This window comes from Gekko japonicus, unplaced genomic scaffold (assembly GCF_001447785.1).
Source record: "Gekko japonicus isolate JY-2015 unplaced genomic scaffold, Gekko_japonicus_V1.1 scaffold882, whole genome shotgun sequence".
Taxonomy (NCBI): domain Eukaryota; kingdom Metazoa; phylum Chordata; class Lepidosauria; order Squamata; family Gekkonidae; genus Gekko; species Gekko japonicus.
Genome location: NW_015170301.1, coordinates 692,948 through 713,149, shown reverse-complemented (window position 1 = coordinate 713,149; position 20,202 = coordinate 692,948). Strand labels below are relative to the sequence as shown.

Below are 20,202 nucleotides of genomic sequence, written 5' to 3'. Positions count from 1 at the left end.
TGGGTAAGGTGGTTGAGAGAGTGGTGGCTGAACACCTCCATGCCTTCCTGGATGATGCTTCTATCCTTGATTCCTTCCAGTATGGCTTCCGCCCTGGTCATGGGATAGAGATGGCTCTGGTCACCCTTACAGATGACCTCCATATACATCTGGACCAGGGTGGATCGGCACTGCTGTTACTATTAGGTCTAATGGCAGCATTCGATACGGTCGATTATGATCTATTGACCCACCACCTTGCCGATGTAGGAGTTCAGGGGACGGCCTTGAAATGGTTTTCCTCCTTTCTCCATGATTGGGGACAGAGGGTGGCACTCGGCGAGAGAGTCTCCCCGTGATACCCACTAGAATGTGGAGTGCTGCAGGGGGCGATCCTCTCACCAATGTTATTTAACATCTATATGCACCCCCTTGCCCAGTTAGTTATGGGCTGGGTTGTCATCAGTATGCTGATGACACCCAGCTCTCCCTGTTAATGGATGCCAATCCGTCTTCCGGTCCTACGAACTTGGCTGAGGAATTGGATGCTGTGGCTGGATGGTTGAGGCAGAGTCGGATGAAGTTAAATCCATCGAAGATGGAGGTCCTGTACCTGGGTTGAGGGGGGTTAGATGGGGGCACCAGGCTTCCCACACTGGAAGGGGCACCTTTGGTGCTGGCCCAGACAGTGAGGGGTCTGGGAGTGACACTGGATGCCTCCCTTTCCATGGAGGCCCAGGTTGCTGCAGTTGCCAGATCTGCATTTTTCCATCTTAGGCAGATCAGGCTACTGAAGACCTATCTTCCCCCTCCCCCCCATGACCTAGTGACGGTGACCCATGCGGTGGTCACTTCCAGACTTGATTACTGCAACTCGCTCTACGCAGGCTTACCCTTGAAGCTGATCCGGAAATTGCAACTGGTGCAGAATGCGGCGGCGCACCTGCTGACGTCAACGCCTGTGCGGGCTCACATTAGGCCCGTGCTCTGCCAACTGCATTGGTTGCCAGTTGAGTATCAGATGCGCTTCAAGGTGCTGGTTTTGACCTTCAAAGCCTTATACGGCCCGGGGCCAACATATCCCACATACGCCTCGAAGAGCGTTACGCTCAAAAGATCGACACCTCATGGTGGTTCCTGGCCCGAGGGACACCCGTCTTGCCTCAACCAGGGCCAGGGCTTTTTGTGTCCTGGCCCCAGCCTGGTGGAACATGCTCCCTTTTGAGACCAGGGCCCTGCGGGATCTTCTTCAATTCTGCAGGGCCTGCAAGACAGAGCTGTTCCACCAGGCTTTTGGTTGAGGCAGCGGGCGCCCATCTATGGCCTCCCTGAGGTTGCTGTCACCTGTCTATTTACTGACCACCGACAACTGGCCTTTAACTCACTGCACCATCAGGCCAGAACTTTATAGCCAACTTATGCTCTTCCAAGCTGTACCCATTGTTTTAATTGTTATAATGTTTTATTGTGTTTTAATGTTTAATGTTTTAAACTGAAATTGTATTTATTTCAATGATGTGACCTGCCCTGAGCACGCCTGTGGGATGGGCAGGATATAAATGCAAATGAGAGAGGGGGAGAGAGAGAGAGAGAGAGCGAGAGAGAGAGAGAGCGCTGAAGGGGGAAAAGGTGAAATTCACCAATCTGAATTCAAGATGAAAATCCAAACCTGTCTTCTACTGAGTCAGACCTTTGGGCCGCTGAGCTCAGCATAGTTTACTCTGACAACAGTTTCCCAAAGTCTGAGGCAGAAAAATGTCCCTCCCTGTTGTCTGCTGCCTTAGCTCAAAATGCCAAGCATTGAACCTGCATACAACCTTACATTAACAATGCACTAATATTATATATAGCCCATTTTTCACAAATCATTTTCTCTGCCTCTACCTTCTCCAAGAAAGGAAACCATTTATCTAAAGGGTTAAGAATTAACCTTGTCATAACTTTCCTATCAGAAAAAACTGAAAATTTTTCTAGGGTAAAATAATCCCATACTTTCCTTATCCATTGGTCAGTTGTTGGAGGGTTCTCATTTTTCCAATGCTGAGCAATTGTTGCTTTAGCTGCAGTCAGAAGGGTTATGATTAGATATTTGCAATCTCTGGGAATCTGATCCTCTTCCCATAGATTTAATAAAATAATAACTGGATCCATAGGAACAGTTACTCCTGTAAAGTAGTTTATGAGTTGTAGAACTTGTTTCCAAAATTCCTGAATATGAACACAGTCCCACCATAAATGAATAAAAGACCCCTTAATACCGCACTTCTTCCAACATAGCGGACGTACATTAGAAGACATATGCGCAAGTCTAACTGGTGTAAGATACCATCTAAACATTAGTTTATATGCCGAGGCTTGAATCATAAGGGACTTCGAAATACGGCTTGTGGTGCGCCATACCCACAACCACTGATCCTTTTGAAGCCTAACATGTAAATCCTTTTCCCAAGCTTGCTGGTAAGTAGTCTGACAGCTAGTGCTAAGCTCAGATAGGATTGTATATGTTTTAGATATTAGCCCTTTGTTCTTGCAGTCAGTACAACCGAGAAGGTTGGCCCCTGCCTCTTTGTCCCAGACTGACCAATTACGTTCGGTGTCAGTGAATTTGCAAGACACATATGCTAGGGGATGGAGTTCGCCGTCTGCCCCCTCTTGCAGGATTGCACCACCCATAGCCACATCAGAAGCGTCAGTTTATACCACAAATTTCTTTGTTTCGTCTGGGTGCGCCAACACAGGTTCGGTGGTGAAAAGAGCTTTTAATTTATAGAAAGCATCTTGGCACTCAGGGGTCCAAAGCAGCTTAGCTCCCGGCTTAGCAGCCTCTGGTCCCTTCCCTCTTGTTTTCAATAAGTCAGTAAGGGGCAAGCTCACTTGATCAAAGTTCGGCAGAAAATTACTATGAAATTGGCAAACCCTAGGAAGCTTTGAAGTTGTTGGTGAGCTTTAGGGGCCTCCCACCCCAAAACGTCCTTTACCTTTCCCCGGTCCATTTCTATGCCGCGGGGTGAGATGTGATAACCCAGAAAGTCAATTTCTGTCTGATGGAACTTGCATTTTGACAGTTTGGCAAACAGTTTGTGCTTGTGCAACGTTTTGAGCACCTCCCTCACCAACTGCACATGAGAGGATTTGTCGGGGGAGTACAGCAAGATGTCATCTAACTAGACCAGTACCCCCTTAAACAGGTGCTTATGCAACACTTCATTTATCAAATTCATAAAGACTCCCGGAACCCCCTGGAGACCAAATGGCATCACCAGGTATTCAAACTGGCCGAAAGGGGTATTGAATGCAGTCTTGAATTCGTCCCCCTCCCGTATGCGCACACGAAAATAAGCGTCCCGTAAATCAAGCTTGGAAAAGATCTTTCCCTTAGCTACTTCGGGCAAGAGATCTTTGATTAACAGCATGGGGTAAGGATTTGTGGAGGAGATGGCATTCAACCCCCGGCAGTCGATGCAAAGCCGCAAACCCCCATCTTTCTTTTTTTGGAAGAGAACAGGGGCCGCAAACGGGGAAGAGGCGGGCCGGATGAAGCCTCTGGCCAGTTTTTTTATCAATAAATTTCCGCAACTCCACTTTCTCCCAGGGACTCATAGCATAGAGCTTCCCCTTGGGCATTTTGTGCCCTGGCAACAACTCAATCACATAGTCTGAGTTGCGGTGGGGGGGAAGCTCATTGGCTTTTTCTTCGGCAAACACTCGAGCTAGGTAGAAAAAGAAGTGCAGGAACTCATTAGTATAACTTATTGGCATAACATTTGCATATACCACACCCCCTGACATCACCGGAAGTGTGTCAGAAGGCAACACCCACCACTCAGGCTCCACTGGACTGTTTTGGATTGCTAGCTATTGGGGGGGGGGACGTGCAGATCTGTCCTCACAGAGGAGGGAGAGCTTGTACCTGAATAAAACTTGGTCTTAGAGGTGCCACTGGACTGTTTTGGATTGCTAGCTATAGGGGGGGATGCGCAGATCTGCCTTCACAGAGGAGGAAGAGCTTGTACCTGAAGGCGGGCTGGGGGTGGCGGCTCTGCAACTTACCTGGCAGCTTCTTGCTCCTCATGGCCCAACTGAGGGCTGCTGGGAGCAGGGGGCGGGGCTTGTTGCATGTGCCCACCCCCTGGGCTCCTTACTTCCGGAGCTCGGCTCCTGTGCGCTCCCGCAGGAAATGACCCCTGGTCAGGCCTGTAGCTAGAGATGGGGGGGCATTTTTTTTGTTAAGGGTGCCAAGCACCCCCTCCAGTTTGAGAGCCAGTTTGGTGTAGTGGTTAAGTGCGCGGACTCTAATCTGGGAGAACCAGGTTTGATCCCTCACTCCTCCACTTGTAGCTGATGGATTACCTTAGGAAAGCCATAGTTCTGTCAGAGCTGTTCTCTCAAGGACAGTTCTGGAAAGAGCTCTCTCAGCCCCGCCTACCTCACAGGGTGTCTGTTGTGGGGAGGGGAAGGGAAAGGAGTTTGCAAGCTGCTCTGAGGCTCAGAGGGAAGGGCAGGGTATAATTCCAATCTCCTCCTCCTCCTCCTCCTCTACTGCTCTCAGCAGCATGCTAGAAGTTGTTCTGGGCAGGTCAGCCGACCTTTCTCCCCCTCCCTCACAGGCTTGCCCAGCTCTGGGTGAGCTGCTGAGTCCGGGGGGGGGGGAACTCAGCAGACCCACCTGGAGCAATTCCAGGTGAGCCGGTGATGGAGGGTAGGGGAGGTCAGTTGGCTCACCCTAAGCAGCCAGCCCACGCACCCATCCCCTCCCTCCCCTTCCCTTGCTGGCTTGCCCAGAGCAGCTCTGGATGAGCCAAGTGATCTGCCTCCCCTCGTCTCCTTTCCCTCGCCAGCTTGTCTGGAGTTGCTCCGGGAGGGCCAGCCGACCTCCCCTCCCCTTCCTTGCCAGCTCACCCAGGGCAACTGCAGGCGAGCTGGTGGGGGCCAGCCAAGCTTCCCTCCCCTTCCCCCCACCCCCGCTGCTCTTAGTGGTTCACCTGGAGCTGCTCTGAGCGGGCCCACTAAGGCTTCTCCCCAGACCCCCACTCTCGGCGGCTCAGCTGGAGAAACTCCAGGTGGGCCAGCTGACCTTCACTCCCCTTCTTCCCCCACCCTCACCAGCTCACCTGCTGGTGAAACAGAATGGGAAGGGAAATGGCTGAATTACAAGTTATTACAACACTCAGTACAAAAACCTCCCTAGGACTCAACAGGGATATTGGATTTTTATCCCATTTTTATCCCATTACATGTGCTAACTCATTCAGTCCTCACATATGTATTCTCAAGAAGAAGGACTATAAATCCTCTGTATTTTAATCTATTTTAGTGTATTTCTTTTTCAGAATAGTATATTAGAACTCTGAATGTCTGCAAGGGATATGAGGATGCCTGCTGACATAACAGCATTTTTTGGAGGGAGAGGTAGACATCCCTTTCTAGCACAGGAACTTCCACTCAATATCTCATAGGTTCTAAACCAGGGGTCATTTCCTGCAGGAGCGCACAGGAGCGGGGCTCCGGCAGTAAAGAGTCCAGGGGGCGGGCACATGCAACAAGCCCCACCCCCTGCTCCCAGCAGCCCTCAGTCAGAGCAAGAAGCAGCCAGGTAAGTTGCAGAGCCCCCCGCTGGCCCCCCAGTCCAAGAGAGTCCAGTGGCACCTTTAAGACCAAGTTTTATTCAGGTACAAGCTCTCCCTCCTCTGCCAGGGCAGGTCTGCACATCCCCCCCCCCCATAGCTAGCAATCCAAAACAGTCCAGTGGAGCCTGAGTGGTGGGTGTTTCCTTCTGACACACTTCTGGTGATGCCAGGGGGTGTGGCATATGCAAATAAGTTATGCTAATGAGCTCCTGCACCTCTTTTTCTACGAAATTACCCCATCGGTCATCATCATGTTGCATGTTAATTTGCTGTTCATTCTCCGGCTATAAGTGTGAACCTTGCCCGCCACTCTGACCTACTTGATAAAGTGTGTCTTGCACATGAAAGCTCATACCTTGAATAAACCCTAGCTGGTCTTAAAGGTGCCCCCACGGGACTCTGAATTTGTTGTACAGCTCACCTGCAGTTGCTCCTCTGCCCCTCACCTCTCTTAGCAGCTCACCTGAAGCTGCCCTGGGTGGGCCTGCAGAAGACTTCCCCTTCCACACCACTTTCCCACCTCGCTCTATGGTGGCAGGTGCCGCTGGCTGAGCTGAAGGGGCCCAGTGGTGAGGGAGCAGGGCAGGTTCAGGAGAGGCATCACCCTTGTGAGCCTACCCATGGTATGATCACCATCTTCAAGTACTTGAAGGTGTTGTGTATTAAGATCTGTATGGAGCTTGAGTTCTGAGACAGGATTGTAAATAGACCCATCAGAGCTGCACAATGTTCTAAAGGGAAGCACTCTGATTGGACCTTATCTGTAAATCGTGATTGGTTAATATCTGACTTGTGGGCGTGGCTACCCGAGCCCGGACTGTTTAAAAGAGAGCCTGTTGCGCTATGTTTTTGTCTCGTTCTGATTTCTTCTGACTTCGTTAAGTAAAGCTGATTCACTGTTCACTAGCTGTGTTGGGTCTCGTACTTAACAGAAGGGCTGTCATAGAGAGGATGGTGCGGAGTTGTTTTCTGTTGTCCCAGAAGGTTGGACCAGAACCAATGGGTTTAAATTAAATTAAATTAGAAGAATTTTCAGCTAAACATAAGGAAGAACTTCCTGACAGAGTGGTTCCTCGGTGGAAGAGGCTTCCTCGGGAGGTGGTGGGCTCTCCTTCTCTGGAGGTTTTCAAACAGAGGCTAGGTGATTCTGTGAACTTGGGCAGATCCTGAGAGGGAGGGCAGCAAGGGCTGCCTCAGTGCTTAGTTCTCGTGGCCCTTTCTTACCCGCCCAGGGAAATGCTGATCGCCACTTTGGGGTCAGGAAGGAATTTTCTCCAGGCCAGTTTGGCCAGGGATCCTGGAGGTTTTTTCACCATCTTCTGGGCGTGCAGCAGGAGGATCAGGGGGAGATATTTGTGAATTTCCTGCATTGTGCAAGGGGTTGGACTAGATGTCCTTGGAGGTGTCTTCCAACTCTATGATTCTAAATGCAGCTTGACAAGTTGCCTGTCTGTGGTTTGATTTAAAAAACTGAACACACCAAAATATTTCCAGCTGTTTGCAGCGCTTGTAATACCGCAGATCGCAGACTCATTACAAACACAATATCCATGGTGAGCATTTCCTGTGATTGTGAAGTGGCCTCATGACTGCTATAGATAAGCTACTTAGGACAGAAACCTCCCTCCAGAAAACGGCACAGGATATTTCAGCAGGCATTTTGTTTTGCTTTCAATGAAATGTACCCCAAAGCTCTCAGGCACCTCCTTTACTGAAATGAATTGGTGTAAAAATGTTTCTTCTGCATCTGGATGTCTCTTTGAAAAGTTATCCAAACCAACTGGTGAATCTGATTAACGTCTTCCTTAACAGGAAGGCTGTGGGAGTCACTTGAACACTTGGAACAGTTTGCCAGGGTAAAGGTAAAAAAACAGACACAGATAAACTGCTAAAGGTAAAGGTTTCCCTTGCTCAAGAGCTAGTCAAATCCGACTCTAGGGGGCGGTGCTCATCTCCGTTTCCGAGCCAAAGAGCCAGTGTTGTCCAAAGACGTCTCCATGGTCATGTGGCCGGCGTGACTAAACACCAAGGCGCACGGAATGCTGTTACCTTCCCACCAAAGCGGTACCTATTTATCTACTTGCAATTTCTTGCTTTCGAACTGCTAGTTTGGCAGGAGCTGGGGCCAGAGACGGGAGCTCACTCTGTCACGTGGCACTCAGGTCTTGAACTGCCAAGCTACGAATCTTCCAGTCTGCAGCTCAGCATCTTAACCTCTGAGCCACCACGGCCCCATAGATAAACTGTTACAGGGAATTTTTTCTTTGGGTTTCAGTTCCTGGAAACGGGGGGAACTGTAAAAAGTGTTGGATGGACCAGAAAGAGACAAATCAAAAGCTCCAGAACATGAACGGCTCATATTGCATGTTATGAGGATTAGCAATCAGTCCGGGTTGCCAGCCTCCAGGTGAGGCCTGGAAATCTCTCAGAATTGCAACCAATGTCCGGATTACAAAGATCCAGGGCTATTTTTGGGCAGGAACGCACAGGAACGGAGTTCCGGCTGGCTCCCAAGTTGGCCACGCCCAGCAGGAAGTCATTAGCATAATAGGCCACACCCAACAGCAGGAACTCATTAGGATTGGCTACATTAGGGGTGTGTGGCCTAACATGCAAAGGAGTGCCTGCTACAAAAAAGGCCCTGGGTTTTGACAACAAACAAGGTAAACAGAATAACAAGCAAAAGGTGGGTGTGGCTGGATGACCACACTTCTGGTAACATGGGGGTGCCAGAATGTCTCTGAGCATTCCATGTTGCCACGGTAACACCGTTTGGCAGCACTGCAGGGGCTCATTTTCCTGGCTTTCTCCGCCATTTAACCTGCCCCTCCTCACGGTCACAGTCGTTGCTCTACCAGTACTTTGGAACTGGGGACTGGAAATACAGTTTTTTCATTTTGCAGAAGCAGAGTCTGCTCTCTTCTTGACTGCACATTTTCCAGACTCGATAACTTGGCACGTGTACAGACAAATGTTTGCACATAATTAAAGTAGAGCCCCTTTTGGCCAAATGTAGAATGAAGCAAAAATCCCCCCACCCCCCGCTGATTTAAGAGCCTTGGCCATGAGAGAGAGTATTCTTTTCCAGTTGTTGTAAACATGATGTGTGAGCAAAGGATACCAGCAGGAGGGTGTGTGCGTTTAGAGGTTTTTGGAAGGCTCTGTTCTCTGTCATAGCCAGGACTGCCTGGACCATGTTGCTGGCAAGCAGCTGGGGGGCTCCTCAGAGTCAAGGGCGCTCCAGAACATCTGAAATCCAATTGGCACCCCCCTCCTCACCCCCTCCTTTTCCTCAGAAGATGAGTAACACAAAAGACTGGGAGCAATGATGACTTCTCCCGTCCAGTGTTCCCTCTAAGCTGAGTGAGTGTGAGCTAGCTCACAGTTCTGTAGCCTCCGGCTCACAGATTTTTGTCTCAGCTCAGGAAGGGAGGACTCCAGAGCAAACTGGTTTATGCAGCGGCCAAATCGCTCATTCACCCCTTTAATGCCAGCAGCTCACAAAGTAGAGTTTTTGCTCACAAGACGCCAGAGCTTAGAGGGAGCGCTGCTCCCGTCTGTTCTTTTTTCCTCAGCCCCCCCCTCCTCCCTCCATCTTCGGTCAGGATTCCCGGTGTCAGGGTAGATTAGGGTTGCCAACCTCCAGGTCATGATAGAGGTTTATAAACTTATGCGTGGGATAGAGCAGGTAGAGAAAGAGGTACTTTTCTCCCTTTCTCACAATACAAGAACTCGTGGGCACTCCATGAAATTGCTGAGCGGTCGGGTTAGAACGGATAAAAGGAAGTACTTCTTCACCCAAAGAGTGATTAACACTTGGAATTCACTGCCACAGGAAGTGGTGGTGGCTACAAGCATGGACGGCTTCAAAAGGGAATTAGATAAGCATCTGGAGCAGAGGCCCATCAGTGGCTGTTAGCCACAAGGTATAGATAGGGGCTCTGGGGCAAGTGATGCTCTGTCTTCTTGGTGCTTGGGGGGGGGGGGTCAACAGTGGGAGGGCTTCAAATGTCCTGGCCCCACTGGTGGACCTCCTGATGGCACTGGTATTTCTGGCCACTTTGTGACACAGAGTGTTGGACTGGATGGGCCTTTGGCCTGATCCAACATTGGCGTCTCTTATGTTCTTATGTTATATGGAGCAGGGGTCCATCAGTGGCTATTAGCCACAAGGTATAGATAGGGACTCTGGGGCAAGGGATGCTCTGTCTTCTTGGTGCTTGGGGGGGGCAACAGTGGGAGGGCTTCTAATGTCCTGGCCCCACTGGTGGACCTCCTGAGGGCCCCTGGTATTTCTGGCCACTATGTGACACAGAGTGTTGGACTGGATGGGCCTTTGGCCTGATCCAACATTGGCGTCTCTTATGTTCTTATAAGAGGGAACTAGGTAAACATGTGGAGCAGAGGTCCATCAGTGGCTATTAGCCACAAGGTATAGATAGGGGCTCTGGGGCAAGTGATGCTCTGTCTTCTTGGTGCTTGGGGGGGTCAACAGTGGGAGGGCTTCTAGTGTCCTGGCCCCACTGGTGGACCTCCTGATGGCCCCTGGTATTTCTGGCCACTGTGTGACACAGAGTGTTGGACTGGATGGGCCTTTGGCCTGATCCAACATTGGCGTCTCTTATGTTCTTATGTTATATGGAGCAGAGGTCCATCAGTGGCTATTAGCCACAAGGTATAGATAGGGACTCTGGGGCAAGGGATGCTCTGTCTTCTTGGTGCTTGGGGGGGCAACAGTGGGAGGGCTTCTAGTGTCCTGGCCCCACTGGTGGACCTCCTGATGGCCCCTGGTATTTCTGGCCACTGTGTGACACAGAGTGTTGGACTGGATGGGCCTTTGGCCTGATCCAACATTGGCGTCTCTTATGTTCTTATGTTCAGGTCATGCCTGGAGATCTCCCAGAACTACAACTGTTCTCCTGACTACAGAGATCAGTTCCTTTGGAGAAAATGGCTGCTCTGGAGGGTGGAGTCCGTGGCATTGCCCCCCACTGAGGTCCCCACCCCCAGATCTCTAGGACTTTCCCAACCTGGTTATTGGCAATGCTACAACAGATGGTGGATCGACAGACTAGGGTAGCAACCAGCTGGGAGGAACTACAGCTGTAGGCTGTGACCCAGTGGGATTTGATATCTGGGGGGATCACAAGGGTGCTAAAAGCAGAAAGCCGAAAAGAGGATTTGGTGCCGAGTGTCTCCAGGCGCTGGCCGAGTCCTAAGACTGTGGGGGGCCAGGAGTGGCGGGGAATAATGGAGGATCAATAGTAACACAGTCATATATATATAGGCTTCGAGTCCAGGAACCCCTGAGAAACCAACAAGATTTTCGGGGTGTAGGCTTTCGAGAGTCAGAGCTCCCTCTGTCAGGTGAGAAGCCACCTTCGACTCTTGAAAGCTCCTACCCTGAAACTTTTGTTCGTCTCTTAGGAGCTGCGGTGGCTCAAGTGGTTAAGATGCTGAACTGCAGGCTGTGGTAGGTCGGTAGTTCAGCAGTTCGAGACCCGAGTGTGCCGCAAGATGGAGTGAGCTCCAGTCTCTAGTTCCAGCTCCTGCCAACCTAGCAGTTCGAAAGCAAGAAATTGCAAGTAGATAAATAGGTACCGCTTCGGTGGGAAGGGAACAGCGTTCCGTGCACCTTGGTGTTTAGTCATGCCAGCCACATGACCACGGAAACGTGTTTGGACAGCGCTGGCTCTTTGGCTTTGAAACGGAGATGAGCATCGCAACCCTAGAGTCGGATTTGACTGGCTTTCGATCAAGGGAACCTTTACCTTTACATATATATATGTGTGTGTGTATATATGTATGTATATATGTGTGTGTGTGTGTGTATATATATATATAGTATTACATCTTAGAAAAATACATACAAATTTGTAAACAGTAAGTTAATAATTTAGCATTATAAACCAGCAAGTTAACAATGACATCAAAAGAAGCTGAAAGGGGGAGCTTTTCGCATTCAGGATGTTAATATAATGAAAAATGCAAATACTTCTTAGGTAGCACATTCTCACTTGTTGCGTTACTTGAAATGTAATCAAAGGAACAGTACCATTTATCTGTAAAACATGACTGATTGGTAGAATTGTCTGCAATTACCAACTGATCTGAGATTTTGTCCCTCACTACAATGTCCCATACCTTTAAAAACCATCGCTTAATTGCAGGGATCTCATTTGACGTCCATTTCTGAGCTAATACAGGTTTTGCGGCTATTAGTTGTATGGCAATGAGTTCTCGGTTTTGCTTTTATTTTAAGACCTATCGTTTTGCAGCTAGGGCTGCCAAATGCAGCCAGGGGGGCGGGGATTCCCCCGCTTCGGACCTCCGATTACCGGCGCGCCGGAATCGGGGCCCGGGGGAAACCCCACCCCCGCGTGCACGTCACCCGGAAGTGACGTCGCACGCTGGGGGCGGGGCCACGCGATTTGAGGGGAAAACAAAGAGTTTCCCCCTCAAATCGCGTGGCCCCGCCCCCAGCGTGCGACGTCACTTCCGGGTGGCACGCACGTGCCCGGGATCGTCCGGGAGCCCCCCACTCCCGGACGATCTAAATTTGGCAACCCTATTTTGCACTGTGCGGCTTTTGCTCTTAATGGAGATCATTAATAATGGTATATCTAGAACTTTTGAGGAGTCTTTCTTGTTGCATCTTCGACGGAGTCATCATTCAGGGTGGGGAAAGTGGGTGGCCGGGATCTTCGTGGCACAGCTAAGCAACCCTACTTTTCCCAGGAGAGGGTTAGAAGGGGGGGGAAGGGGGCAGAGCCTTGAAGCTCCCCCCCCCAACTCCCCAGGCCTCCCTGTTGTTTTTCTCACTGGGCCCTACTGCCTTTTGCTGTGGCTGAGTCAGGCACCACGGGAAGGCTGGCCCAGCCCCACAGACAGACGCTGGACTACACAGTCTGTCAGAAGAGGGCCATATCGCCGGCTATACTCTTTGTGGCACGGTGTCGTGGGCCAGTCTGCTTTAAGTGAAGAGCACTCAGCTGATGCTGACAACAGCCCCCAGCCAGCTAATGGTGCTAAGGACCCTGAGATGGCAGAGGCAGGTCCTAGTGCCCCAGTTGATGAAGACAGCAGGCACTCCAGCCCCACGAACACTGTGAACACAGAAAAGACAAGCCAAGATCGTGGGGAAACTTTACAGGCTGCCTCGCCTCCTCAGTCCCTGGAGCCAGGGGAATGAGGGAGCAGGGCTGGCTCGCTCACTAGGTGAACTAAGTGCTCGCCTAGAGCACGCCGGCCCTTAGGGGCACCAAACTGGCACCCGGCCCCCCACCAAAAGCCCCCCCGCCAAAAGCCCTGCAACTTTCTTGACCAGGTGGGTGACTGCTGCGCGCCGCTGGGTCTTTCAGTGTACTCAGAAGCACAGCTGTCCTCCTCTTGGAGGAGCAGGAGCCACTGGCCACCCCCAGGAATTAGTGGTTAGGAGCACAGATTCTAATCTGGGTGACCCGGGTTGGATTCCCCCACTCCTCCTCCACATGCAGCTGCTGGCGTGGCCTTGGCTCAGCCACAAGTTCTCTCAGAGCTGTTCTCTCAAGGGCAGTCCTCGAAAGAGCTCTCTCAGCCCCACCGACCTCTCAACCTTTCAGATTTTGTGTAGTTCAATCTTCCGAAAATGCATTTATGTTTGAAAATTGGGGGGCGCACGGGGGGGGGGGCGTCAGAAGGTATCCTCGCCTAGTGTGCAAAAAAACCTGGGCCTGGCCCTGCGCGGGGGGAGGCGGGCATGCTTGGAGCTCCTCGAGAGGAGGCAGAGCGCACACCTTGCTGCCTTGGCGACTGGAGTTAATGGACAGTGCTCCTGCAAGCAACGAGACCCAGCTGTGAGCTGCTGATAAAAGGACGGGGCTGAAAGAAAGAAGGACTGGGAGCAACCTGTTCTCTCTCTGGAAACGTGCCTCCACGCCACCCTGACCTGTTTCTGGCTGCTGTTCCTGAACCTTTGGCCTTGACCCCAGACCTGCTTGAATGACAACGCCTCTCAAACCTGCTTGAACCCTGCTTCTTGGACCCTCGGCTGGCTTCCTTTGTGTATGACCCTTGGACTGAACTCTTGCCTCACGCTTCCGGTTAGTGATTCTGCCTCGTCCCCTTGGTCTTGGCTGAGTCTGCCCTGACCCAGGACGCACAGTTTGGAATATACCGAGCAGTATCGGCGTGTGCAGTTAAAATGAATATATATGTTGTCTTCCCTATCCCCTACAAACATTGTTAGTCCCTTGTCTGTATTTGAGTAACTGTACATCGCTTTGAGCCCACTGGGGAAAGCGATTAATAAATGGAAATTATTATTATTATTATTATTATTATTATTATTATTATTATTATTATTATATAGAAGGCAATCTGGCCCCCTTCTGACAGACTACATTATTCTCTATGGCACCATTTGGAATTAGATGTATGAATTTTTGCAGGATATTCCATTGCTGACAATTCCTGTTTGCATTTGGAGACAGATCAGTTAAAATACAGCCGCTACAAGTCAGAAACTCGCCAGACCTTGCTAATTCATGCGTGGCTTTCCTAAGCCACCATCGTGCCTTGAAAACTGTGTGCAGCTATTCTAGGGCGAAACTCTAAACCCGTTCGACTCAACAGGAATTTAGGCCTATTGGCTTAAGCTGAATCAGGAGGACTTTATACCAGGTCACGATTGGTTTGAAAACTTGGCTCAGCAGCTTTTAGAGTTTAGATATTCCCATGACCCAGTTTCTATTTAAGGGCTTCTGGGGCTATTTCAGGATCATCAGAATGTGAGATTAATCTTGCGAAGAAGCCATTTTATGTTTTCCTTCTAGCCGGGGGAAAAAAAGAAGTGGCAAAACTATGTGATGACCTCTCCAAATCATGCGCTCTCCCTTCCCTTTCCAAAAAATCGCATCGCCTGCTTAACCGCTGGAAATCCCTATTTGGGTTGTTTAGGAGCTCCATAATGTCTGACTACTTAACAAAAAAGGCAAGGCAAGGAGCACACTGGCAAGTTTCTCATATGAAGCAAAGGGGCTAAGTTTAACACAAAAATGCAGAACGGGAGCCTTCCCACGAATTATGACTTTAAAACCAACTCGGACTACCAAGAGCTGCCTTTAACAATACTAACAGTGTGCTCAGGAAGCTCTAGTCTCCGGTGATAAATAAGAGAGCTACAACAACACAGGATACATATGGACCCAACCGCAAAGCCGGAGGGATGTGAGATGCAAACAGTCTGCCCTCCATTGTCTCAGCATCTCTCTCCAAAGACTCCTTAGTGCCACTGGAGCCGGCGAGGGGAAGAGCCCTCCGCTGGCTGCTCCTTCGCTCAGTCAAGATGGCGATTCTCCTCCAGACCGTCTGGCCCGGGCTGCTGCTGGGCCTGGTGGTCCAGCCGGGGCAGGCGGTGGAAACCCTGTGCTCTGAGTTCTCTTGCTACACGATGCACTGGGGGAGCCTCAGCTGGCCGGAGGCCCAGAAGAAGTGTCAAAACAATGGGGGGAACCTGGCGACGCTGAAGAGCCCGGAGGAAGAGCAGCTGGTCGGGCAGCTCCTGTCGAGCACGCCTGGGCGGGGAGCCGGCTCTGAGGCGGAGGTAAGGCTGTGGATCGGGCTCCATCGGGAGAAGGGCAAATGCTACCAGGGGCATCGGCCGCTGAAGGGCTTCGCCTGGGTGGCAGGAGACCAAGAGGCCGAGTACTCGAACTGGGCCCAGGAGCCCCGGGAAACATGCACGGCTCAGCGATGCGTCACCCTCCAGGGGCCTCCCTTCCCGGCCGGGGGCCTGGCCTGGGTGGATGGCCACTGCAGCCGGTCCACTCAGGGGGAGGCCGGCTACTTGTGCAAGTTCAGCTTCCAGGGGATGTGCCGCCCGCTGGCACTGGCCGGGCCAGGGGCCGTCAAGTACACCACCCCCTTCGGCGTAGTCACCGCTTCCCTGCTAGCTGTGCCCTTCGGCTCCACGGCTGAAGTGGCGTGCGGACCACAGGGGGCAGAGGTGCCCGATGCCTTCCTCGTGTGTAAGATGCAAGCGAACACAAACGGCAACACCTTTGAATGGAGCAGCCAGGGCCCGCTGTGCGCTTCGCCCAGCCATGGGTGCAAGTACAGCAACGGGGGCTGTGAGCACCAGTGCCTGGAGCTGGGCGGGGGCCTCTTCCGGTGCACCTGCCGCTCAGGGTACCAGCTCGGAGGGGACCGTCTTTCCTGCATCCCCGTGGACTACTGCAGCTCCAATCCGTGCCAGGGGCAGTGTCTGCCACACACCGGTGGCTTCGACTGCCTCTGCCCTCCAGGTTACGTGTTGGCTGCCGACGGCCGGAACTGTGTGGACGTGGACGAATGCGCTGCCCCTCTGAACCCTTGCCAGCAGATCTGCGCTAACACTTTGGGCAGCTTCACGTGTCTCTGTCGCCCAGGCTACAGACTGGCCGAGGCAGATGGGCAGACGTGTCAGGACGTTGACGAATGTGCCGGGGTCAAGCCGTGCGCCCAACTTTGTGCGAACACTCAGGGCTCCTTCCTCTGCTCCTGCAAGCCGGGCTACCAGCTGGAGGGCATCAATAGCTCTTCTTGTCTGGACGTGGATGAGTGCCAGGAAGAGCCTTGCGAGCACATGTGCAAAAACCTCCCAGGCAGCTACCAGTGCTTTTGCCGGCCGGGTTGGAGACTGGACCCAAACGGGATCTCCTGCCTCTTGGCTACCACCACCAGCACTTCCGCCCCACCTGTCCAAGGAGAACTGGGGGACCCAATGGACATTCGTCCTGGATCCGAGCCACCGCTGCCTGACTCTTCGACCCAAGCAGAACAAGAAAGGATCTCCGTCTCACAGGGTACCACTTTTCAACCAGAGGTGCCCAGCAGGCCACTAGAGGCTGAAGACCAGGCCGGAGACGAGAGCGCACAAACAAACACAGGCAGCTCCAAGCAACTCCTGTATTATATTTTTGGTGGTGTCGCGGCTTTTGTCGTACTGCTGGCTTGTGTTCTAATCTTGGTCAGCTACAGGAAAACGAAGGTCAAGAAAGCCAAAAAGGAAGTGAAGAGTGCGGCTGACAATTACTCTTGGGTGCCAGATCAGCGGGAGGCCAGGGCAGGAAGCAACGAGTACATGTAATCAGTATTCCCTCTAAGCTGAGTTAGTGTGAGCTAGCTCACAGTTTTTTTAGCCTCTGGCTCACACATTTTTGCCTTCGCTCAGGAAGGAGGGCTCCAGAGCCAACTAATTGATGCAGTAGCCAAATGGCTCGCTCACAACTTTAATGCCAGCAGCTCACAAAGTAGAATTTTTGCTCACAAGACTCCACAGCTTAGAGGGAACATTGCATGTAATCTATTGATGAGGGAAGGGTTTTAGCTGTAGAGGCAGGCAGGGGGTGGGGAGGAAAGGGAAGTTATTGCAGAACAAAAGAGAGGCTGCATCTACATAACAAGGATTCTCAGTTTTGTATTCATTACTGCTCTCAGTGCAGAGGCATTTGGATTGGTAATAGAGTGTCCCCAAAAGGAGTTTTCTCTGTGTTTTCCTCCATCAGTTGCCATTTTCCCTGCACTTTTTCTTGGCTATGCCACCAGAGGGCATTTTTTTTCTGGAATCAGTAATTGTTATAGTGCTGTCATGATATAGTGCTATAGCATTACAACACTATAGCAACTTTATTGTTTTTAAGGGCTCTCAAAAAGCTGCAGGGAAAACAGTGGCTGTGACTGGCTGGTGGAAGGAAAATTGCACTGATCTATGCAGGGCCTTGGAAAAGGCACATTTTTCTGTCTAGAAAGGTATGCTAGTGCACTTGGACTATCCTCTTACCCAAAAACTCATAGCAAAGTAGGTTTGGGAAAGAGCATACTGAAGACAGGGAAAGGCTGGTCAGAGCGCGATGCCTACAAAAAGAATGACTTCAGTTTGGACACCAAAGCAGAGAAAAGCCTCTGTCTGGAAGCAACCTGAAGAAAGACATACAAGAAGTTTTCAGCATCACAACAGACAAGACACATTCCTCAGGTTGGGATAAAGACAGACACAGGGTTTTAAAAGCAACCCCAATGGATTCTTGAACCTAAAGTATAAAGTGTGTTTTCCAGCTTGGATTACTGACATAATGAACAGCAAGTAATTGTTATTCACTGGCCTTCCTTTCATTTTTCTGTGATGTAAAATGTGTATCTTTTCAAATATTAAGTATCACATGTATGCTTATTTGAATGTCATTCCTTTCCATTTGAAAATCACAACTTTTTAAAAAATGTTACAGGTTGCATTGAGAATTGCAGGAGGAAAGTGTATGACCGATGACCTTGGTGCTAGCCAATAGGTACTTTCCCACAACCAGGTCTTTCCCCTGTTCAAGTGGACCCACTTTGAAAACCTCCAAACTTCTCTTTTTTTGTTGGAGTTTGCTAAGGGAAAGAAATGTATTTTTTTTATTTTTTAACAGAACAGCAGAGGTGCCATCGAACGACTTCCACCACTCTCAAAAATATTCCACCTAGCTTCACTATACTATGTACGAAAATTTTGGCCCATCAGTAGAGCCCTACTGGAGTCCAATGTGAATGGAAGTAGATTCATTTCTTAGTGTTGCAGATTATCTGGCCTGTGAATTGGCTGTATTTGTTTAGACCAAAAAAAATGTCCGTATTTGATTGGGCAAGAACCATTAAGAAATGGACCTTTTTTGTACCCAGTAAAACCACAGTCTGAGCCCCTGGTCTGTTCTGCATTCTACTAATTGCTAACAGGCTAAAATATTCCTTGAGGAGTGACTTAGTCCCACAAAGTGGGCAGTGCCCTTGGATGGGTATGGATTGTCCTCCCACATCTTGTATATTTGTGTTTTTTGGGGGGGGGAATGCTGAGAGCACGTAATGACAGTAGGAATCAAAATGTTCTGTGACCATGTTCATGGAGGAGAATATTTCTGGGGAACACCAGCCGAGAACTGAAAGCCAGGGTGGCGGGTATTTTGAGATCAGCTACAGCAAGAGATGCGTTTTGAGAGAAGTTAGTTTTCACAGTTACTGGTTTTCCATAGATCAGTGAGCAGATTCTTGTGCAAACATTTCTTTTTGGATTCAAGCACAGGTTTTTTGGGGGGCTGTGGTCTTTGAAAACACACGCAATGGGCCAACCTTGATACCTACAGCAGCAGCCATTTTGAGCATGTTGTGAAGTACACCCCACGGTATGAAGTAAAGTTTGTTTGTTCCATACTTCAGTCTCTGATGCCATCATTTTATACGGATTGTGACAGGAAGCATCACAAGCCAGTTCTGTGTGTGTATGGCTTGTGCTTTAGGAAGGCACAAATCTGGCAAGGGGCATGCGCACCACCCAGGGCTTTTTTTGTAGAAAAAGCCCAGCAGGAACACATTAGCATAATAGGCCACACCCAACAGCAGGAACTCATTGGCATATTAGGCCACACCCCTGACAGCACAGCTCATTGGCACATTAGGCCACACCCCCATGTTACCAGAAGTGTGCTCATCCAGCCACACCCACCTTTTGCTTCTTATTCTGTTTACCTTGTTTGTTGCCAAAACCCAGGGCCGTTTTTTGTAGCAGGAACTCCTTTGCGTGTTAGGCCACACACCCCGAATGTAGCCAATCCTAATGGGTTCCTGCTGTTGGGTGTGGCCTATTATGCTAATGAGTTCCTGCTGGGTGTGGCCAACTCAGGAGCCAGCCGGAACTTCGTTCCTGTGCGTTCCTGCCCAAAAATAGCCCTGGCACCACTTGTTCAGGGAGAGGGGACCATCATGGATTTGTTGCAAAACCAAGGGGCTGGAGTAGGGTTACCAACTCCAGATTTTGAAATTCCTGGATATGTGGGAGTGGAGCCTGGGGAGGGTGGGGTTTGGGGGGAGGGGCCGCCATGGGGTACAATGCCACAGAGTCCACCCTCCAAAAATTGCCATTTTATCCAGGGAAACTGATCTCTGTCACCTGGAAATCCAGGCCCTGTCTGGAGGTTGGCAATCCCAGGCTGGGGGGGGGAGACTGGGTTTAGGGCAGAGGTCATTTCAGGGGGGATTGCGGGGGATCGCAGTTCCCCCGGGTGAGGTACGGGGGCGGGGCACATGACGAAGCCCCGCCCCGGCCGCCCCGCTTCCGGTCCTCATTCAGCCAGGAGGAGGCAGGAGAAGAGGGAGGGTAAGTTGCTTCCTCCCCGCCTCTCCCCACCCCTGCCTGCCTGGGGCCAGGGAGGGCCTTCGCGGGGCTTCCTTGCACTCCCGCCGGCCTTGCAGGTCCACCGCCGGGCCCCTCATGGGGCTCAGCAGTGGAGCTGCAAGGCCGGCGGCAACGGCCGGGACCGTTGGGGGCGGGGTGTGTGGCCTTATGACACACGTCCAGTGATGTCAGGGGGTGTGGCCTTATGACACACTTCCGGTGATGTCAGGGGGTGTGGCATATGCTAATGAGTTCCACTAGCTCTTTTTCTACGAAACGACCCCTGGTTGAGAAGGAAGGAAGTAGTAAAGGGGAGCAGGGGTGAAGGCTATTAGAAGCCCTCCCACCTGTCCCCCCCCACTCATTTCCCTCATCTGAATCATTCCGGTTATGAGCATCGTTCCCTCTAAGCTGAGTTCGTGTGAGCTCAGT

At 50.9% G+C, this 20,202-nt stretch overlaps 1 protein-coding gene across 1 annotated transcript in view; it reads left to right on the top strand.

The window, feature by feature from the left end:
• Positions 1 to 16,761, top strand: part of CD93 (CD93 molecule) — a 19,761-nt gene extending 3,000 nt beyond the window's left edge. The window contains exons 2-3 of the mRNA XM_015417944.1: positions 2,430 to 2,436; positions 14,849 to 16,761. Coding sequence (XP_015273430.1) covers positions 2,430 to 2,436; positions 14,849 to 16,713 — 1,872 coding nt within the window. The 3' untranslated portion in view covers positions 16,714 to 16,761. The remainder of the gene's footprint in view (positions 1 to 2,429; positions 2,437 to 14,848) is intronic.
• The last annotated feature ends 3,441 nt before the right edge of the window (positions 16,762 to 20,202 follow it).